Source organism: Staurois parvus, unplaced genomic scaffold (genome assembly GCF_062004578.1).
Source record: "Staurois parvus isolate SC_StPar_1 unplaced genomic scaffold, SC_StPar_1.0 ptg000158l, whole genome shotgun sequence".
NCBI classification, from domain to species: domain Eukaryota; kingdom Metazoa; phylum Chordata; class Amphibia; order Anura; family Ranidae; genus Staurois; species Staurois parvus.
Window position 1 is genome coordinate 51,706 of NW_028317954.1, and position 22,596 is coordinate 74,301.

The 22,596-nt window shown below is 45.9% G+C and overlaps 1 protein-coding gene across 3 annotated transcripts in view; it reads left to right on the forward strand.

Moving 5' to 3' along the window:
• Positions 1-22,596, forward strand: part of DAO (D-amino acid oxidase) — a 75,725-nt gene that overhangs the window by 25,640 nt on the left and 27,489 nt on the right. For all 3 annotated transcript variants that reach the window (XM_089675758.1, XM_089675757.1, XM_089675756.1), the window contains exons 2-4: positions 7,110-7,325; positions 14,095-14,209; positions 21,099-21,175. In XM_089675758.1, coding sequence (XP_089531884.1) covers positions 7,132-7,325; positions 14,095-14,209; positions 21,099-21,175 — 386 coding nt within the window. In that variant the 5' untranslated portion in view covers positions 7,110-7,131. The remainder of the gene's footprint in view (positions 1-7,109; positions 7,326-14,094; positions 14,210-21,098; positions 21,176-22,596) is intronic.

Below are 22,596 nucleotides of genomic sequence, written 5' to 3' on the forward strand. Positions count from 1 at the left end.
TAGAATATGTTGAAGTAAGGACATACCAGCTTTTTGGGGCAGTCAGTCTACTCTTCATAAACATAGAGTAGGTGGGCGTTAAATTGTGGTGAAATTGTCTTGTTTTTGAAGATACAATAAAAACATATTTATGGATATTTTCCTAAAAGCTTGTGGACAGCCAGTGATATTCCTATGAGCCAGCCTGTTAAAAATGCAGCCATGGTATATACCAGCACCCTGGCCAACATCTAGTTAGATCAGTGGTTCTCAACCTTTCTAATGCCGCGACCCCTTAATACAGTTCCTCATGTTGTGGTGACCCCCAACCATAAAATTATTTTCGTTGCTACTTCATAACTGTAATTTTGCAGTGGGAGGAGTAGTGCCACGTCATTGGTGTCAGTGGAAGGAGTAGTGCCCCATCACTGATGTCAGTGGGATGAATAGTGCCCCATCATTGGTATCAGTGGGAGGAATAGTGCCCCATCGTTGGTATCAGTGGGAGGAATAGTGCCCCATCACTGATGTCAGTGGGATGAATAGTGCCCCATCATTGGTGTCAGTGGGAGGAATAGTGCCCCATCGTTGGTATCAGTGGGAGGAATAGTGCCCCATCACTGATGTCAGTGGGATGAATAGTGCCCCATCATTGGTATCAGTGGGAGGAATAGTGCCCCATCGTTGGTATCAGTGGGAGGAATAGTGCCCCATCACTGATGTCAGTGGGATGAATAGTGCCCCATCATTGGTATCAGTGGGAGGAATAGTGCCCCATCGTTGGTATCAGTGGGAGGAATAGTGCCCCATCACTGGTGTCAGTGGGAGGAATAGTGCCCCATCACTGGTGTCAGTGGGAGGAATAGTGCCCCATCACTGATGTCAGTGGGATGCATAGTGCCCCATCGTTGGTATCAGTGGGAGGAATAGTGCCCCATCACTGATGTCAGTGGGATGAATAGTGCCCCATCACTGGTGTCAGTGGGAGGAATAGTGCCCCATCGTTGGTATCAGTGGGAGGAATAGTGCCCCATCGTTGGTGTCAGTGGGAGGAATAGTGCCCCATCGTTGGTGTCAGTGGGAGGAATAGTGCCCCATCGTTGGTGTCAGTGGGAGGAATAGTGCCCCATCGTTGGTGTCAGTGGGAGGAATAGTGCCCCATCGTTGGTATCAGTGGGAGGAATAGTGCCCCATCGTTGGTGTCAGTGGGAGGAATAGTGCCCCATCGTTGGTGTCAGTGGGAGGAATAGTGCCCCATCGTTGGTGTCAGTGGGAGGAATAGTGCCCCATCGTTGGTGTCAGTGGGAGGAATAGTGCCCCATCGTTGGTATCAGTGGGAGGAATAGTGCCCCATCGTTGGTATCAGTGGGAGGAATAGTGCCCCATCGTTGGTATCAGTGGGAGGAATAGTGCCCCATCGTTGGTGTCAGTGGGAGGAATAGTGCCCCATCGTTGGTGTCAGTGGGAGGAATAGTGCCCCATCGTTGGTGTCAGTGGGAGGAATAGTGCCCCATCGTTGGAGTCAGTGGGAGGAATAGTGCCCCATCATTGGTGTCAGTGGGAGGAATAGTGCCCCATCTTTGGTGTCAGTGGGGGGAGTAGTGCCCCATCATTGCTGTCAGTGGGAGGAATAGTGCTCCATCACTGGTGTCAGTGGGGGGAGTAGTGCCCCATCACTGGTGTCAGTGGGAGGAGTAGTGCTCCATCACTGGTGTCAGTGGGAGGAATAGTGCCACATCACTGATGTCAGTGGGATGAATAGTGCCCCATCATTGGTATCAGTGGGAGGAATAGTGCCCCATCGTTGGTATCAGTGGGAGGAATAGTGCCCCATCACTGATGTCAGTGGGATGAATAGTGCCCCATCATTGGTATCAGTGGGAGGAATAGTGCCCCATCGTTGGTATCAGTGGGAGGAATAGTGCCCCATCACTGATGTCAGTGGGATGAATAGTGCCCCATCATTGGTATCAGTGGGAGGAATAGTGCCCCATCGTTGGTATCAGTGGGAGGAATAGTGCCCCATCACTGGTGTCAGTGGGAGGAATAGTGCCCCATCACTGGTGTCAGTGGGAGGAATAGTGCCCCATCACTGATGTCAGTGGGATGCATAGTGCCCCATCGTTGGTATCAGTGGGAGGAATAGTGTCCCATCACTGATGTCAGTGGGATGAATAGTGCCCCATCACTGGTGTCAGTGGGAGGAATAGTGCCCCATCGTTGGTGTCAGTGGGAGGAATAGTGCCCCATCGTTGGTGTCAGTGGGAGGAATAGTGCCCCATCGTTGGTGTCAGTGGGAGGAATAGTGCCCCATCGTTGGTGTCAGTGGGAGGAATAGTGCCCCATCGTTGGTATCAGTGGGAGGAATAGTGCCCCATCGTTGGTATCAGTGGGAGGAATAGTGCCCCATCGTTGGTGTCAGTGGGAGGAATAGTGCCCCATCGTTGGTGTCAGTGGGAGGAATAGTGCCCCATCGTTGGTGTCAGTGGGAGGAATAGTGCCCCATCGTTGGTGTCAGTGGGAGGAATAGTGCCCCATCGTTGGAGTCAGTGGGAGGAATAGTGCCCCATCGTTGGTGTCAGTGGGAGGAATAGTGCCCCATCATTGGTGTCAGTGGGAGGAATAGTGCCCCATCATTGGTGTCAGTGGGGGGAGTAGTGCCCCATAATTGCTGTCAGTGGGAGGAATAGTGCCCCATCACTGGTGTCAGTGGGGGGAGTAGTGCCCCATCACTGGTGTCAGTGGGAGGAATAGTGCCACATCACTGATGTCAGTGGGATGAATAGTGCCCCATCATTGGTATCAGTGGGAGGAATAGTGCCCCATCGTTGGTATCAGTGGGAGGAATAGTGCCCCATCACTGATGTCAGTGGGATGAATAGTGCCCCATCATTGGTATCAGTGGGAGGAATAGTGCCCCATCGTTGGTATCAGTGGGAGGAATAGTGCCCCATCACTGATGTCAGTGGGATGAATAGTGCCCCATCGTTGGTATCAGTGGGAGGAATAGTGCCCCATCGTTGGTATCAGTGGGAGGAATAGTGCCCCATCACTGATGTCAGTGGTATGAATAGTGCCCCATCATTGGTATCAGTGGGAGGAATAGTGCCCCATCGTTGGTATCAGTGGGAGGAATAGTGCCCCATCACTGGTGTCAGTGGGAGGAATAGTGCCCCATCACTGGTGTCAGTGGGAGGAATAGTGCCCCATCACTGATGTCAGTGGGATGAATAGTGCCCCATCATTGGTATCAGTGGGAGGAATAGTGCCCCATCGTTGGTATCAGTGGGAGGAATAGTGCCCCATCACTGATGTCAGTGGTATGAATAGTGCCCCATCATTGGTATCAGTGGGAGGAATAGTGCCCCATCGTTGGTATCAGTGGGAGGAATAGTGCCCCATCACTGGTGTCAGTGGGAGGAATAGTGCCCCATCACTGGTGTCAGTGGGAGGAATAGTGCCCCATCACTGATGTCAGTGGGATGAATAGTGCCCCATCACTGGTGTCAGTGGGAGGAATAGTGCCCCATCACTGGTGTCAGTGGGAGGAATAGTGCCCCATCACTGGTGTCAGTGGGAGGAATAGTGCCCCATCACTGGTGTCAGTGGGAGGAATAGTGCCCCATCACTGGTATCAGTGGGAGGAATAGTGCCCCATCGTTGGTATCAGTGGGAGGAATAGTGCCCCATCGTTGGTGTCAGTGGGAGGAATAGTGCCCCATCGTTGGTGTCAGTGGGAGGAATAGTGCCCCATCGTTGGTATCAGTGGGAGGAATAGTGCCCCATCGTTGGTGTCAGTGGGAGGAATAGTGCCCCATCGTTGGTGTCAGTGGGAGGAATAGTGCCCCATCGTTGGTGTCAGTGGGAGGAATAGTGCCCCATCGTTGGTATCAGTGGGAGGAATAGTGCCCCATCACTGGTATCAGTGGGAGGAATAGTGCCCCATCGTTGGTGTCAGTGGGAGGAATAGTGCCCCATCGTTGGTGTCAGTGGGAGGAATAGTGCCCCATCGTTGGTGTCAGTGGGAGGAAAAGTGCCCCATCGTTGGTGTCAGTGGGAGGAATAGTGCCCCATCGTTGGAGTCAGTGGGAGGAATAGTGCCCCATCGTTGGTGTCAGTGGGAGGAATAGTGCCCCATCGTTGGTGTCAGTGGGAGGAATAGTGCCCCATCGTTGGTGTCAGTGGGAGGAATAGTGCCCCATCGTTGGTGTCAGTGGGAGGAATAGTGCCCCATCGTTGGTATCAGTGGGAGGAATAGTGCCCCATCGTTGGTATCAGTGGGAGGAATAGTGCCCCATCGTTGGTATCAGTGGGAGGAATAGTGCCCCATCGTTGGTGTCAGTGGGAGGAATAGTGCCCCATCGTTGGTGTCAGTGGGAGGAATAGTGCCCCATCGTTGGTGTCAGTGGGAGGAATAGTGCCCCATCGTTGGAGTCAGTGGGAGGAATAGTGCCCCATCGTTGGTGTCAGTGGGAGGAATAGTGCCCCATCGTTGGTGTCAGTGGGAGGAATAGTGCCCCATCATTGGTGTCAGTGGGGGGAGTAGTGCCCCATCATTGCTGTCAGTGGGAGGAATAGTGCTCCATCACTGGTGTCAGTGGGGGGAGTAGTGCCCCATCACTGGTGTCAGTGGGAGGAGTAGTGCTCCATCACTGGTGTCAGTGGGAGGAATAGTGCCACATCATTGGTGTCAGTGGGAGGAATAGTGCCCCATCATTGGTGTCAGTGGGGGGAGTAGTGCCCCATCATTGGTGTCAGTGGGGGGAGTAGTGCCCCATCATTGGTGTCAGTGGGAGGAATAGTGCCCCATCACTGGTGTCAGTGGGGGGAGTAGTGCCCCATCACTGGTGTCAGTGGGAGTAGTGCCCCATCACTGGTGTCAGTGGGAGGAATAGTGCCACATCATTGGTGTCAGTGGGAGGAATAGTGCCCCATCATTGGTGTCAGTGGGAGGAATAGTGCCCCATCATTGATGTCAGTGTGGTGGAGGGGAGAATAGTGCCCCATCATTGGGGTCGGGGGGGGGAAATAGTGTCCCATCGTTGGTGTCAGTGGGGGGAGGAATAGTGCCCCATCATTGGTGTCAGTGGGAGGAATAGTGCCCCATCATTGATGTCAGTGTGGTGGAGGGGAGAATAGTGCCCCATCATTGGGGTCAGGGGGGGGGGAAATAGTGCCCCATCGTTGGTGTCAGTGGGGGGAGGAATAGTGCCCCATCGTTGGTGTCAGTGGAGGGAGGAATAGTGCCCCATCGTTGGTGTCAGTGGGGGGAGGAATAGTGCCACATCGTTGGTGTCAGTGGGGGGAGGAATAGTGCCCCATCGTTGGTGTCAGTGGGGGGAGGAATAGTGCCCCATCGTTGGTATTAGTGACACAAATGATGGGGCACTATTCCTCCCACTGACACCAATGATACTTACTTTGCTGACCGCTGCTCCAGCCTGGGCTCGCTCTCTCACTTACCTGTCAGCTGTCTTCCTTCTCTGGCCGCTCTCCTCTTCACTCGCTCCGGCAGCTCCCTCGATCTTCTTTGATGTACGCGCGCTGCCGCTCGGCTCCTCCTCTCCAAGCTCCACCTCCTCGCCGGTGATTGGCCGCCTGTGTGCCTCTCCTGAGCTACAGTTCCGGTGGCCAATCAGCGGCGAGGAGGCGGAGCTGCTGAGCGATCCCGGAGGTGTGGCCAGGTGACAGGAGCAGCGTATCATCCCGCCCACACATCGCCTGAGACGGAGGAGCGGTGTCTCGGTTCCTAAGACCATCGGAAATATGTGTTTTCCGATGGTCTTAGGCGACCCCTGGGAAATGGTCGTTCGACCCCCAAAGGGGTCGCGACCCCCAGGTTGAGAACCGCTGAGTTAGATCATCGAAGCTGGTTATATTATGAAGTGTTTCTCAGCCTTTTTTCATTCAAAGCACCCTATAAAATTCTCAAGCTACCTCATTCTAAAATGTAAAAAGTTAAGCAAATAGTTTTACATAATGCAGCAACATCCACACACGTAGGACACCCAACATTAGAGGTGATTTATTCTTCAATGGTTGTTAGGACACCGGTGGCTGGAAGGTTGTATTGGTGCACAGTGAAAACCTGTGGCTTTGTGTAACTCAGAGGCATGCTTCATCCACCTGTTGGCTTGTATACAGTGCCTTGCAAATGTATTCATACCCCTTGAAATTTTCCACATTTTTGTCATGTCATTTTATGTGATAGGCCAACATAGTGGCATATAATTGTGAAGTGGAAGAAAAATAATAAATGGTTCAAGATTTTTTACAAATAAATATCTGAAAAGTGTGGCGTGCATTTGTATTCAGCCCCTTTTACTCTTAATACCCCTAACTAAAATCTAGTGAAACCAATTGCCTTCAGAAGTCACCTAATCAGTAAATAGAGTAATTTAATTTCAGTATAAATACAGCTGTTTTGTGAGACCCTCAGTGGTTTGTTAGAGAACACTAGTAAACAAACAGCATCATGAAGGCCAGGGAACACACCAGACAGGCAGGGATAAAGCTGTGGATACTTTTAACCACTTTACTACCACGCTATTGCTGAAGGACGGCTACAGAGTGGTAGTCCAGTTCTGGGAGGACATCATATGATGTCCTCCCAGAACACGCCCCCGTGCGTCCCCAGTGGCGCACACCCGGTGCAGTCTGTGATCGCTGTGTCCTCTGGCTGTCACAGCCGGGTGCCCACACTGAAGATGCCGGCACCAGGGAGAGAGGACGGCCGGTGAAAGCAGGACACGTGGAACAGGTAGGACCGAGGAGCAGGTTCTTCTGCACATTAGAGCCAAGCAACTGGCCCGGTATTCTAACACGGTGACTGGGGGAATACCAGGCCGGCCGCTCCATATTCGCCCCATAAGACACAGACATTTCCCCCCATTTCTGGGGGAAAAAAGTGCGCCTTTATGGAGAGAAAAATATGGTAATTACAAATCTGGGAGGAAGGGTGGAGAGGATCCCCTTCTAATGTCAGCAGGTGTGCTTACCTAGAAACTCAATGACAGAATCAACCAAAATCTGAAATATCAGTTTTAGGTGGACTATTTAATGCTATAAAATGGATAAGCATCACGCGTAACTTTACAATTTACCTGTTTTACAATTTACCTGTTTTCCAGCCGGGGATTGTCAGTCAGGAAAATGCATGTCACCATAATTGGAGCTGGAGTGATTGGCCTGTCCACAGCACTGTGTATTCATGATCAGTACCACCGCACAGTGCACCCTCTGAAGATTGAGATCTATGCAGATAAGTTTACCCCACTCACCACAAGTGATGGAGCAGCCGGGCACTGGCAGCCGTATCTATATGACAATGGGAACAAACAAGAAACGTAAGTCACCAGAGTGATAATGGTGCAGTGTTTTAATTTTTTTTTTTTTATAATCTTTATTTAGTAGTATGCGACAGTAACAATGAAATTACATGAAAAGGTGACTTCACCAACCATATAAGATAAACAGAAGTGTAACATCCAAAAAGTAAATAGTGAGCCATCTGTACATAGAGAGAACACCTTACATGCCTCCCCAAACAGTGTCTACAGAGTCAAAACTAGAGGGTCAGGAAAGAGGGAAGACCACTGCAGAACTAGTTCTTGAGGACTGAGCATACCAGATTTTTCTTTTTACATTCTAGTAAAGAAAAGGGAAGAGAAAAAGGAGAAAGGGAGAGATGGGGAAGAAGAAAAAAGGGGAGAAAATAAAAAGGGGGGGACAAGGGAACACTAGGTCATCAGGAAGCAGGGATCCGCACCACCCAGCCATTCTATATGGCCCCTGGTTCAAGCATGAAGGGCAAATATTAGGTATATTGGAGGTATTCATATGAGGAGCGAAAGAGGTCCCAGTAAAACCACCTGTTCTTATGTTCCTCTTATTTGTCCCAGATATCTGAGGTCAGATTCTCCATCTGTTCAATGTCATTTACCCTGGCAAACCACTGAGTCACAGTAGGGGCTGTCTGTTGTTTCCATTCACATGGGATGCACTCATGCCTCATTTAGGTGTGTAAGGAGAGATTTCTGATATTGTTTCCTAGACATAGGAATGAGGTTGAGGACTGCTGCTGGGTCATTATATTGAGATATGTCTGTGAATTTGTGTATGAGTTGGAGCACTGGTTTCTAGAACGTCTGTAGTTTAGGACATTCTCAGGAGATATGGAGGATAGTGCCCGGGTGTTCACATCTCCAGCAATGGTCCGATTGGTTGGGATAGAGTTTGGCTAGGACCAAAGGAGTCGTGTACCAGCAGGCAATAATTTTATAAGAGGACTCTTGATATTTGCTGTAGAGCAAAGATTTCTGCCCAAAGAGGATATGTTCTTTCTGGGGTTTGGTAAAACTCATCTGCAGATCCCTTTCCCATTTAGCTAAGAAAGGGGGATCAGCAGTTACATGGAGGTCTAACAAAGTTTTATAGCAGGATTAAAGTCTACCTCGGGTTGGGCCTTTCTGCACACAGAGCTCCTTAAAGGAGTGAAGCTGCCAAGAGAAGAGCGCTAGCTTAGGCATGGAGCCTAAAAAGTGTGAAAACTGAAGAGCTCTCTGATGGTCCAGAGCTATAGGCATTTGTCTGTCCAATAGTGTCTGAGTAGGGATCCAGTTAGGAGGTCAAAGTAAGAGGCAGAGAGTAGTCTTATCGAGGACTGCATTACAAACTTTGGGTTCATAAGGCCCGGTGGAAAGCCTGGGTGTCCAATGACTGACGTCATCGGTGAAGGAAAGCCGGATAGGGAAGATAATCGAAAGAATCTGTCCATCTCTGCCAATGTAGGGCCAATGACCGGGTGCAAGGCCAAGTAGGCAGTGTGCATCTTTCCCACCCAAGGCTATCCCACTAGTTTCACTTTGCCATGTCTGCACCAATCTACCACTCTTGTCATATGTACAGCCGTACAATACAGGGCAGGATCCGGGAAGCCAATGCCACCTTTGAGTTTTGGTCTCAACAGTATGGCCCGTCCTATACGTGGATGCTTCCCTTGCTATATGAACGCACAGTGTGAAAAAAGCTCTGGGGTATCTTAATTGGTAAAGTTTAACAAATACAGGAGTCTGGGCATGGCGTTCACCTTAAGTATATCACAACGGCCAAACCAGGAAACAGCAAGGCTGCCCCTTTTCTGGAGGTCTGCCGCCAACGGATTCAAGAAAGGTTGAAAATTCAGGAGGAAAACATCTTTCAGATTGGAGGGAATTTTTGTCCTGAGATATTGAAGGGAAAGATTTGCCCACTTAAATGGGAAGGAGGGACGAAGACTCGCCAGTGCGGATTTCCAGTATGGAGACATTCAAGACTTACAATTTTTGGAGATTAACTTTAAACTTGGAGAGAGTCCCATATTGCTTCAGCTTGTGTAACAGAAGGCAAAGGAGGTCAGTGGGTTAGCAATAAAGAACAAAAGGTCGTCAGCATAGGCCACCACTTTGAGTTGAAATGTACCCTCCTGTACTCCACTAATGTTTGGGTGGGAGTTGATGTGATGAAGGAAAGACTGTAGAGTGAAGACAAATAGCAGGGGTGACAGGGGGCAGCCCTGTCTGGTGCCATTCGAGATTAGAAAGGGGTTGGAGTCTAGGCCATTCACTCGGACAGTAGCTGTGGGGTTAGTATACAAGGCTGAGATCCAGTGCAGAATGGGTGTTGGCATCCCGACATAACTGAGTGTCTCCTGATGAAACCTGCAGTCCAGTCGATCAAGTGCCTTTTCAGCATCCATTGACAAGAGCAGTATAGGGACGCAGGATCTCTTTGCCTTCTCAATAACATTGAGTGCGGATAGTGTCTCTGATTTCTCTCGTCTGTGCAAAACCCTCTTGATCAGGTGCAATGAGATGTTGCATTAGAGCGTTCAAGCGCATAGCCAGGATTTTTCTAAAGAGTTTAATGTCACAGTTCAAAAGAGAAATAGGTCTATAACTGGAACACAATAGTGGGTCTTTATCAGGTTTCAGGATTACTGCAAAGGAAGCTCGTAACATGTCCTGGTGGATGACATGTCTCTCTAGTTTAGCACTGAAGGAGGACAGAAAATGAGGTGCCAAGTAGTCCTGGTATCTTTTATAATAAAACAGAGAATCCGTCGGCCCAGGGGGCCTTCCCTGTTTGGGTAGGAGCAATGGCTGCGGCAAATTCTTTTGCTGTAACAGGTTGAGAAAGTGTCTCCTGTTCTTCTGGGGTAAGGGCAGGGAGATTAGCATCCCATAGGTTTTCCCAAATGGAATCAAGGGAAGGGCAGGTCAAGGTAGTAGATGACCCCGGGTCTATGTTGTAGAGTTTGAGATTAGACGCAAAAAACTTTTGTCCGATCTGAAGGGGTGTGGAGTTTGGCACCAGTTGAATCTAGCAGGGCTGGGACATAAGACTGAGTTCACGTTAGAAGAAAAGTAAGAAGTAAGTTCCCTGTGGACCTCCTTAGCAATTTCAGGGTCCTTAAGAAGATGGTCGTTAAGTTGCCATGTGGAAACTGGAGCGTGATCAGTGCAATCTGTCTTAGAGATCATGGGAATCGTCCGGTGTTGCATCAGGAAAAAGTCAATTCTGGAATAAGAGCCATGTACAGAAGAATAAAAGGTGTAATCACACTCCTGAGGGTGCAGAATCCTCCACATATCAACCAATTGATAGGTATGCAAAAGGCGGAGTCGTTCTTTTCGGGGCATCGAAGATGAGCCCGCCGAGGAATCCTTGAGGGTCTAAGGTGAAATTGAAACCCCCACAAGACAAGGGTGCCATTGAGAAAGGATTCCAAGGTGCGTAGAAATGATTCCAGAACCAACAACTGGTTCAAATTAGGAAGGTAAACGTTCACGAGGGTGAATGTTTGTTTGGGAATCAATCTTTCCTTTCAGGAGCAAGAACTTTCCCTCTAGATCTCGCTGTTCATCAAGGAACTGTCAGGAAAGGGTTCTAGCTATAAGGATACTCATTCCTTTAGATTTAGAGGTTGAGGAATGGCAATGTTAAGCCAATGGGAAATAATGGTGAATTTTGGGACCTTGTCAACTCGAAAGTGGGTCTCTTGGAGGAAGGCTATATGCACTCTACATCTCCAGAGTTCAGTAAGACAGCTGGTATGCTTTTCAGGGGAATTTAACCCCTTGACATTCCAGGAAAGGAATTTAAGGGCCATTGTGGCAAAGAAACAGAAGCTAGGGTCGCCCGCTCCCTGTATTAAGGAGGCAAGATTAAAAAAAAAAAAAAAAGAAAAAAGTAGGAAGGAAAAAAGGGAAGGAAAGAGCTGTTTACAGAGGTTCCTTAAAGGAAAGCTACTGACACCAGGGCAGAGTGACCCTAGGGTGGCAGGTGGAAAGGCTTAAGCAGGTATAGTCCCGATTGGTTGGGCTCCCTAAAACAGCAATAACCAAAATCCGGTAGTCAGCGTAATAAGTAAATAGTATTACATAAAAAACAAAATTAACCTTTGGATACCCTTTGGGGGGAAAAAAGAAGCAACAATATAACTGAGTACATGTATGCCTATAGGTACGCGATCAATCAGACGGATGCACACTCAAACATGACCAAGCACTCACGTAGCTGTCCAATAAGATGGGCAGAGACAGGCCCACTTTGAAAACCATATGTCTTAGGCATCAATGGGTAGTAAAGATAGTATTTGCTGGTTAGAGAGGAGAAGCCTCTCCGACTCCAGGGGAGTCCAGTGTCCAAACACCCGTCCCGTGGATAGAGAATGGCCAGGTGATGGTGGAGAAGAGAAGTAATTCCTCTTATAGCAGGTGGGAAAACATAGTTGCAGGCACAGAATGTTCAGGCCCCTAGTCAGAGGGCGGACATCCGGGCATGACACCACACCTCCAGAGAGGACACTGTACGTCCTTGTATGGAAGAACCTCAGCTGGCCATGGGACAGGAATGTGGACAAAGGCATGCAGGAGGAAAAATACCCCCTTCAAATGTGATCAAAACCTTGGGCCAGGTTCAGGCTCCCCACACACAGCACGGATAGGTGTGCAATGGGGGCCGATGGCTCATATTAGGCAACAAATGGCAACCAGGTATAAAACAGTAAAACCGTTTCATAGATGATGCAGGAGAGTTCAAGCAGTGGCCTCTGCAGCCCTCACTGGGCACTGAGAGGCCGGGTGCATGCGGGGCTGAGGTGGGTTCCTGCCAGGCAGTCTGTTTTTCCGGGTGCGCTGAGGTCTGCCAGGGGGCTCTCGACAGTGTGGATTCTGGGGTACGGACACCAGCAACCAATTGGGTACATGGATCGAGTCCATCCCTGCAAAGGTGGACAAATCCGGTAGATCCACAGGATGGCGTAGAGGAAAGGTATGCATGCCATTCGGGACCACGAGATGGAATGAATGGCCCCTTTTGTAGGTAAATCCGTGCTCCCCAAGACCATCTAGTAGTGGTTTAAGTGTCCTGCGTATCATCAGTTTTTCTGGAAATGTCCGGCAAAAGGTGTATAGATGCGCCATCAAACGCCAGAATGCCTACTCGCCAGGCCAGTTGTAAAATATCTTCCTTAAGGGTAAATTAATGGAGACATAAAACATCTCTGGGTCTAGCAGAGGAAGAGGACTGTGGGCCCAAGGTGCGGTGGACTCTGTGAATGACAATGTCAGTGTCGGGTGGGTGGTCCAAGTAACGGTTGAAAATGGCGGTAATGGTTGAAAATGGCGGTAACTGTTGGGTGCAGCCCCGACCGTGGGATGGATTTGGGGATCCCCCGCAGTCTAATGTTCTGTCTGCGGCTTCGGTTTTCCAGGTCATCTAATAAAAGCTGCAGCTGGATGACTTGGTCTGTGAGCTCAGTGCTGGAGGATTGCAGGGTTTGTACAATGTTGGACACAGAACCCTGTCCCTGCTCCAGACCCACAATCCTGGTATCCAAAGAGGCCATCTCCTGTTTAAGGCTCTGAATCTCTCCCCTGATGGCAGCTTTCATTCTAACAACTAGATACTCAAAATAAGATTTTTTGGGCAACTGTTGTAAGAATGCCCAGAGTTTGTGTTCTGCATCCTCCCTCAGGGAAGGCTCTGGAGATGGGTTACTCACTGAGTCCTGGTAGGGGGATTTCGTCCTCCCTGCATCCACAGCCGAGCTGCACCGTTGAAATCACCTCCACGTCCCCCTGGAGTAGGGGGAGAGGCCGAGTGCCCAGGCCCAACGAGTCCTCAGCGTCGGTAGAGACAGCCAGGGATCGTGGGAGTCATTGAGAGAGGTAACTGAGAGAAGAGAATGGTGTAATTGTCTGAGGGCCGTTGGGATGGTTTGTGAGTGTCCGTGGTCTCCTCTGCGTGTAGAGCCACATGGCGGGCCGGCACCATTTTGGAAGATGCTGGTGTGGAGGCTGCCTGGTGTTGTGGCTTCAGGACCATTGCATGACAGGAAGTGGCGGAGTGTTGCACCAGCTGGTGACCTAGCGGGAACCAGTAATGTGAGGTAAGGTGGCGGGGTAATGCTGCAAGGGAGCCACTGACCGGGAGCTCTGCAGGAACATGTCCTCACGCCGTCATGCCCCCGCAGTGTTTTACTTAAAGTGGAACTTCACTCTTGCGATCAACATTGACTATTTTTAATCCTTATGCTGCTAGCATTAGTAAATAGGAAAGTTTTATATATCATATTTACGTGTTTTAAACTTTTTTTTTAAATTGCTTCAGTTACTTCCTCGTTTTCATGCCTAGCCAAATGATGTCCTACATCCCGGGAGCCTTCAGGAGGGGAGGGAGGGTTCCAGGCTCAGCCAATGCCTGTGCTAAGGGCAGATGGATTCCAGGAAGTAAATGCTACAAGAACCATCTGCCCTTACTCAAGATGGACACTGCCAGAAATACCAGGGGGTGTTTTTCAAAATGATTTCTCAGCAAAATAAGGCATGAAGACATGGATGGGTGGAGGAGTTTGCTTTGAATATTAACAATGAATTATATAGCATTTTTGGTTTGTGGTGCTCAGATGCACCGCAGTTTTACTTTAAATAGGATTCTCAATTGTCTTTAATTGAGTTTACTGCATATACTGTAAATTCCTAGTGAATGTTTAGTTTTTCTTATTAGTTTCCTGTGTTTGTCTTTTCTTATGTTGAGTCAAAAATTGAAAGTGGTTTTCCCCTTTTTTTTCAGCCGATGGAACAAGGAAACCTTTGATTATCTGCTAAAGTTTGTACATTCGGAAGATGCCCAAAACATGGGGTTATTTCTGCAGTCGGGATACAATCTTCTAAAGGAACCTGCACCTGTATGTAAATAGATTAGACAGTTATTTTGCTGCACAGTATACTGCACATACAGTATATTAAAGTTTACAGTTTTAAAGTGACACTAAATAACATCCTTATTCTTCAGAAATAGTACACATCTACTACTTGGTGGCCCTGTAATGTTTTTCTGGAAATTGTTTTTTACTTTGTTTTTCTACCTCCTTGTAATGTCCTCCTCTGAGCTCTTAGACCTCATTTCTGCCCCTCACCGTTTGTATGTCAGTTGCAATAATGTGCACTGCTGTATGCAAAAATCCTATATAGTATATAAACCAGAGTTCATCTTGGGAGCTAGCAAGAGAGGTGGTCTGTTTCTGTTTTTAACAGACAGTCAGATCACAGCAACAAAATAAAGGAAATTGGAGATTTGGAGCAGGCTGAGTGTAATAGAAGGTACTTTTGTGAATTAATACATAACTAAAAGGTTATTTTTTAAACCAGAATTTAGTGTCACTTTAAATTACCATGCATATACTGTATGTAACTGTTAAATGCATTCCCCTTATCATTGTGCTTACATCTTTTTTGTCTGTTCTTCTGCTTGGATCTAATATACATGTATCCTATGATGAGCCAAGATTATATTACCATAGTGTACAGTTCTCTCAAGAATGAGATTTTATGTTACTCTTAGCAATCAGAGTTTTTCTTTTATTTATACTATGCACTTTAAATTTGAAATGGCCTATACGCACAGTGAAAGCTTTGGGTTTTTTTTTTTTTTAGCTTTCTTTTCACACCAATGTAGCACTACCCCCTTAGGAGTTGCTGAAGTTTTGGATCCCCCTTATAGTCTTGCACATCCAGGCAACATGCATTTCCACAGACTTGCATTCAGGAATCAGTGACCAGTCCTTGAGCGCTTGTTTTGAAGTTTTATTAGGGGATTTAGAACTTGGATGGGGTAAGGGGTGTTCGGGATGCCCAATGGAACAGAGAAACCGAGAACAACTTCCTGAACTATGTACAAGTGGTTACAGCAAACAGTTTCTTCTGGAGAGCTATCCAGCGTCTCCTGTAGTACCACCCCAGACCCCAGATGCTCCTCTATCTGGCTGCCTGGAGGAATCCCCAGACAGGATCCAGTGTCTGTCACATAAAGGGTGAAACAGTCCTGGATGGCAGGCTAATCTAGTTTCCCACTAGAGTGCCTCCTTCCCCTATCTGGCCCAGGGGGTGCAGGTGTACTCACTTAGTCCTTCTCCTGTGTTGCTGGTGAGTCAGTGGCTGCTACCAGGCCTTCTAGCTGGGCCACTCCTTTCCTGCCACACAGGTGGTCCTCTCTGAGGGCCGGTGAAGTTCCAAGCTTTAAGCCTTCCCAGTTCCTTCTGCCTGGAGGTGAGCCCCTCTCCCTCCCAGGCTCCTGCAGCCTTACATCTTCCTCCCGAACTCTCCTGCAGCTGAGCAGGCTGCCATGTTAAGAGCAATCCTGACCCTATGCCAAGCCTCCTGTTGGAGATTGGTCAGGATACCTCAAGAGTGAAGACCAGCCACTCCACACCTCCGCCCACTGCCTCTAGAATTTTCTCCAAAGTTCTAGGGCAGGGGGAAGACTCAGAGAGCTAGCCTGCAGAGCCTCTCAGCTCTGACCCACATTTAACCTCCTGACTGTTGCATCCGGGCTGCTACTCAGCCCCTGTTCAACAATTTGAGTCTAGCTACCCCTAGCTACATAGGAGGGTGCTACACCAATACAAAGGGACCATTTTAATTATTTGTTACAAGGTGATTTTTGAGCTAAAATGAAACTTATTTGTATGATAAATTTGGTTCCACTGATGGAAAGATCCCGAATGCACATAGTCTGCTTGAAATTGATGGTAACAGTTGTATTGTTTGTGCTATTGACCAAATATAACTGATCATGCTTGTAAATTTTCTCTCCAAATCTTCTAGTTTCTATTCACTTTTACATCAGTAATTATAATTCCTAGCAGGAAAACAAACAGGGTTTTGCAATCACTTATCCCCATTCCTACATCACAGCATGTAGTAATGTGCTGATAAGTTTGGCTGAAATCTGCCATGCCACTGGGTCAGCCAATTCTTTGAACCCATTACCATCTAGCAGTGTATGGAAACATTTTCCCCCTCCCTTAGAATAGACTGACAGGTGTGCACATGATATATAAAGCCTTCTCAAATAAGGTCATTATGATGCAGTAGCACATTTGTGAAGCTGTTCACTACACCATAATGACACAATTGCCCTTATCTGGATTTTGTATAGTCATAGGTATCCATATATTTATGACAACTTGCACCTATAGGGATTTGTTAAACATGGTAAGGCAAAAAGTAAATTGAATTTCCTAATATTGCATTATTGGTGCTGGGATTTGGATATGATTTTTCTTTTATTAATGCTTTACTTACTTGCATCTTCTATTTTAACTCACTTATGAGACTAAAAGTAACTTAGGCCTAACCCAACACAAGCACACTCACTGCTTCTGCATGGATGCTGGCTCAAGCATTGGGGGAGGAGAGCAATAGAAGTGCTGTTACCAGAAGGGGATAGAATGTCCTTGTGCACGATCCAAGTCACTCAGTACACAATCATCTGTTTTTTTTTAAACTGATCTTTGTGCTATGTTAGGATTTATGTCAAAAGTTATGCAGCTTGAAATTAAAGCTGAATACAATTTGTATGATGTAATAAAGCAAGTAACACAGCACAAAGTTAAATAGATGGCTATGGACAGAGATTGCAACAACTGAATTGTAAAGTTAACAATCTAGAGCAAAAAACATGCAGAGAAAGATGAGATGACCACATCTCTACTTTGAAGCTGCCTTCTGTTTCCCCTGCTGCTCCAGATACTGGGTCTTACATTCCATATTTTACACACTTTCCTGCTTGCTGCATTACTTTTGTTGACTAGAAACCATGTAGCGGACCATTAAATGACATAAACAAAAAATCCAGAGCAATGGCAAAATCTATGGTATGGCTGAAAATTAATGGGTAGGTTTTTGGTCCAAGCACCAGGAGCTACTTTGTTTATTAGAACTGTTAGGCACCATTACTATCTTTTTTTTTCATTGGTTTCCAATTCTGAGGATTTGAGTGCTGCCTCACTAGCTGGAATGTCACACCCACACTCCACTCTTTTCCTGCCATTCAGTGTGAGATAGCACCTTCCCACCAGTACTGCTTATTGCAAGAGACACACTATTTAGGCTCCATGCACACTGGGCGCTTTAATAACGTTGGTAAAGTTAGCTGTGTAAAGTCACATTGAAAACGTGAGTTTTTCAGTGTTTTTTAACGTTTTTCTACTAGTGTTTAGTGGCGTTTGCGTTTTTCGTGTTTTTAGAGGGGCTTTTTTTAGTACAAAATGTCCAAAAACGCTGATTTACCACGTTTGACGCATTTTTCAGCATTAGAGCGTTTTTACAGCTAAAAAAACTCTTCTGGAAACCCACTAGTTCTGGGGGTTTTTTTTCCAGCCAAAAAAAGTCCCTGCCAAAAAACATTGATTAGTGTGTGTCCATGGACACATAAGATAACATGCTGGGGAGTTTACTGACTGTAGAAAAAATGTCAAAAGCCAAAAACCGCAGCTGTAAAAATGTCCAGTGTGCATGAGGACTTAACCATTTTCGCCTCAGTGAGTCTCTGCTACCGCCTACAGTAATCTACTCATCTCCAACCATTTGAACCCCTCCTGCTTCCAACAGGCAGCTTGTGAGTGCTCAAGGTTTTACTATGTGTGACTAAATTGACCCTGCTTGAGGTGCAACATATTGGATCCCAAACACAATCACGATCCACTAACTGTTCTGGGGCGGCCTGCAATGCTCCTTCATAAGGGCTTGACACCAACAGCTTTTAAACTGAGTCCTGCTTGGCTGTATCAGGTGTGGCCCCTTCCTCCGTTTTAACCCCTGTGGACTTTATCTCAATTATGCAGGATGTTATGAGCCAAATTGCAGGGTTTTTTAATGACTCTGCTCAGAGGACATAAGTGCCTTCCCTTCCACAATGATCTATCCTGCCTGCAACTTTATGGGCCTCCAAACCTTCAGTTGCTGATCCTCTATCTGATGAATAACCTCACAAATCCTGACAGGATGGGTTTGTTTCTGAGGAATTACAGGTAGCAACCATAGGTCCCAGACTGAAATAGACCATCTCTGCTATTATTGATAAAGGGCATGCTATCATAAGGATAAAGGAGAAGCCTGTAGCTTCCAACAGTGTTGCTACTAGTATAGGATCCCCAAGAGGCCCTAAGACTACTAAAATATTCCATGCAAATACTATTCCCATACACATAGGGATGTCACTGGTTAGATTAGAAGACCACAGTGTAGCCTTGCAGTTCTTCTGAGGCAAGGAATAAAGTCAAAGAAAAAACACTGTGCTACCAATCTGAGTATAAAAATAACTCCCCTAATCCAAATAAAAATTTCCTTGGTTGCTGATAACACTATGTTCTCACTCCTCAAACTAATGCTGCCCAACCTCCCTCCTAAATTGTCATCTATTCATATGTGAAAAATAATTGGTGGGAACCCCCAAAGATAATACAAGTGTTTCTACACTCTAATCTTATTAAATATATACTGTGCCATGTATAAATTACAACACACTTGGTACAACAATAGTGGTGGAATCCCCCAATGTGTTCCAATATGTGTTGTGCAAATTTCACCTTGTGAAACTATTAAGTTAAGTCCAACATATAATCCACATTCCACTTGTGATGGGCCAAGTTTCTTAATATAAAACACCATGTGTGATCCACCACCAATCGCACTAACTGCTCGCCTTCATGGACTGACCTATACACAAAATGGGTCTCAGTGCACCTTCCCCTTTAAATGGGTTTTTTATCAGATTCCAGATCTCTTAAAATTCAGCAGCAGGCATCCCTTCCATTTCTAGCTTGCATCAAGATTTCCTAATCAAAGATGACACTTTGTTCACCAACAGTAGCTCAAAAGAATTAAGATAAGGCCTCATCGTGCATACTTTAAGAACCATAAATGGATTAAAAAGTGCTTGGAAAATAACTCACAAGAGTTTATCATTCCAGCTCCTGTATTGAAAGGTTTTAGGGATTCTAGTCCCACCTGTTTACATTTCCAAAGCCAAAAGGGAGCATCTGCCCCATCTTGGATTTTAAGGGCCTAAATGTCTTCATTCAGTCTCAAAAATTCCATATGTAATCCACCAGGTCTGTCATCAGGGAGACTCTGACATTTGTAGACATCAAAGAGGTGTACTTGGATGTCCCTATTCTTCCAGCACATCAGTGATTCCTTATTGTTGTAGGTCCTCAGCACTTCAGTTTGTGGCTTTGCCAATTGGTCTGTGTTTCACAGTCTGTGTGCTCATCAATGTTCTAGCCCCTGTGCTTGTCTTGTTACACTCACAGCACATCCCCAATTTTGGGTATCTGGACATCCTCCTGTTGAAAGAACAATCAGCACAGGTTCCTTTCTAGGTAATCCGTATGATGTTACAAGCCAATAAGTCCACTTCCTGTAAGGTCTACTATTGCACATATAAGGCCTATATTGCTTGGTGAAAGGAAATACATCTTCATCCCAGAAAATACTTTGTTGGGTGAATCCTGACCTTTATACACTCAGGCTTGTATTAACAATTAACATTGAGTGCTAACAGAGCTCAGTGCTTGTGATCTAGTTCAATATACTTTTAACCTTCCATTCTTTGATATGGACATTTGCACAAGGTGTTTATGTAGCTCCCCCTGGGTGCCCACCTGTGGCTAAGTGGACTTTAAATTTGATTCTCTGAGCACTTCAGATACCACCGTTTGAACCTATCAGGGATATTCCACTTTCCACTCTCACCCATAAGGTTGCATTCCTTGTTGCCATCACCTCCCACTCCCACATAAGGTGTGTCTAAGTTGGGCATTTTGTCCTGTGGGCAATCTTTTGTGGACATACAAGTGGTATTAAAGTCTAGAGCCTTGTTCCCTTCTTAGGCAGTTTTCAGTCTTTCAACTCAACCAGGATGTTGTACTTCCCTCCCTCTGTCCAGGTCCAGTACATCACAAGGAGATTTACCCTCATTGTCTGGATGTAGTTTGATTTGTGCATGTCTACCCAGCAGTCACTGCTTCCAATAGAAAGACTGACTCCCTCTCTGTCACCTCTGATGATCCCCACAAATGGGAGCCAGCTTCTCATTCCACCACTTTTTGGTGGTTCAGACAAATTATAATTCAAGACTATGGTCTTAAGAATTGGGTTCCACCATTAAAGTTAAAACACTTTACTAAATCTAAGTTCTCATGCTTTTCAACATCAGGTAACTGTTTCTAGATTTGCAAGGCTGCCACCTGGTCTTCTGATGCTAACTTTGGGCATAAGGTCCTTTTGGGCAGTCCCCAGTTATTTATTTCTGTTATTATAGTTTGGCCTTTTGGCATTTTGTTGTATTGCCCTTTCCTCAGTTGAACTGCTTTTGGATGTCTCAATTGTCTTTAGATCCTTTGTCTCTCAATTTGGAAATAATTATTGGATTTGTGTACACACTATAAAATGTTTTTCACGGAAGTTCATTACACACAGGCCCCACTCCACTGTGTTTATGATCTTGCTTTTGGCACTGCTTTTTACAATATTGTAGGCGGCAGTATAACCCAGTTGTGTTTAAATCTTGTCTCTCAATGCATTTCCTAGAAAAGGGTTTAAGAGCGAGTACAAAATCCAGGTATTTTCACTTTTTTTTTTTTTTTAGCCCTGGAACCTGTGTGTAATTTCCAATAGTATTTTAATGTAATTGTAGTGGCTGAATAAACTAATCTAAAAACAGATGAAAACCGTTAATTTTTGAATTTTCCTCACAAATATAGTAAAATTCTAAAAATGTTAATTTTTCAGGAGCCTTCGTGGAAAGATGATGTCCTAGGATTTCGTCATCTAACACCAAGAGAGCTGGAATTATTTCCTGGATATAGGTGTGTAAGTGTGGCATAGATTGAAAAATCAAGAACAACACATCGAATTACACATTTATAATTACACATATCTGCTTGGTACTTTCTTTTGCCAAGTTTCTACTTTAACATCAACACGATTACTGTACCATAATGGAATAATACAATTTTTGTAAAAATCTGAGCCTTTTCCTTTTGGGTTGTGAGAAAGGTTCGTCAACTATGTACTTTGTGCCGCTTTGTCTTGTGAATATTTAGCAGATTTGTGTTTATAAACATACCTCCTGGAGCACAAATTCTTTTCTTTTTTGCTAACTTTAAGGGCTGCCAATTTTGGTGCTAGAAACGGAGACATCTAGTGGAATACATGTAGGACTACACTTGACTGAAGCTTGATTTTTGGATCATTTTACCTAATAGAATTTTTTTTTTTTTTTTTTATTGAATACTCAATTCTGTGCTCAGTCCAGATTGACTATATTTTAGCACTGTAGTTACAGCCTTTCTGATGTTTTTTGTGTGTCTACACTTTACCAGTGCTTGAAATGCATAACACCTTGTTTTTCCTATTTTAAGCTTAGTTAATACAAATGGCAATTTGAAGAAATGAGTGATAAGTGACCAGATATCACATTGAGCTGATTTCAGATCACTTAAGGCAGAACTAAACCCATCAATTTAACGGTTTCCTAAAACAGTTACATTCAAGGCATGCCGTAAATGGTAATTGTCAGTTACTTGCCTCTCAACAAAATCAATCAAGCCATCAAATGGCTGGAATCATAACTGATCACATGTACAGCATTATGGCAGCTGCAAATCAAGCAGAGGCTAAAATGAATGCTGGGTTGGCTGTAATGGATAGAAGGGTTTAGTCCTACTATAAAGCCCAAGTCAAAATAAAAAACAGGAAAATCATCACAAGGGACATAACTTACAATCAACTGAATGTGACGCTTTTGCTGATTCCTCTTCTTTTAGTTGAAATCCTCCTCCCTCAATGCCCGCCTATATCTGTCATTGTAATATTCTGGTATGGTGGGGGTCAATGCAACCAAGGGGCTGTCACAGGCTTTCATCAAGAGAACCTGACTATTCCCACCCTTTCTGCCTAGGTGCTTCATTCATGGAAGCCGTGCTACAGCTTCTATAAATAAAACAATCTATGAATGAAGGACGGGTAGATGATAGGCCCACCCCCTCCATTCATAGATCAAGTTTCATTCATAGAAGCTGTTGTATGGCTTCTATCAATGTAGTAGCTGAGCAGAAAGGGAAGGCATAGTTTAGGCTTTCTTGAGAGCCTGTGACAGCCCCTTTGTAGTAGTAATCCTCACTGCACTGGAAGATTACAGCGGCAGGGGACGCAGGGACAGAAGAGGGATTCAACTAAGAGGCATCAGCACAAGGAACACATTCTATTTACTGTAAATTGTGCTGAT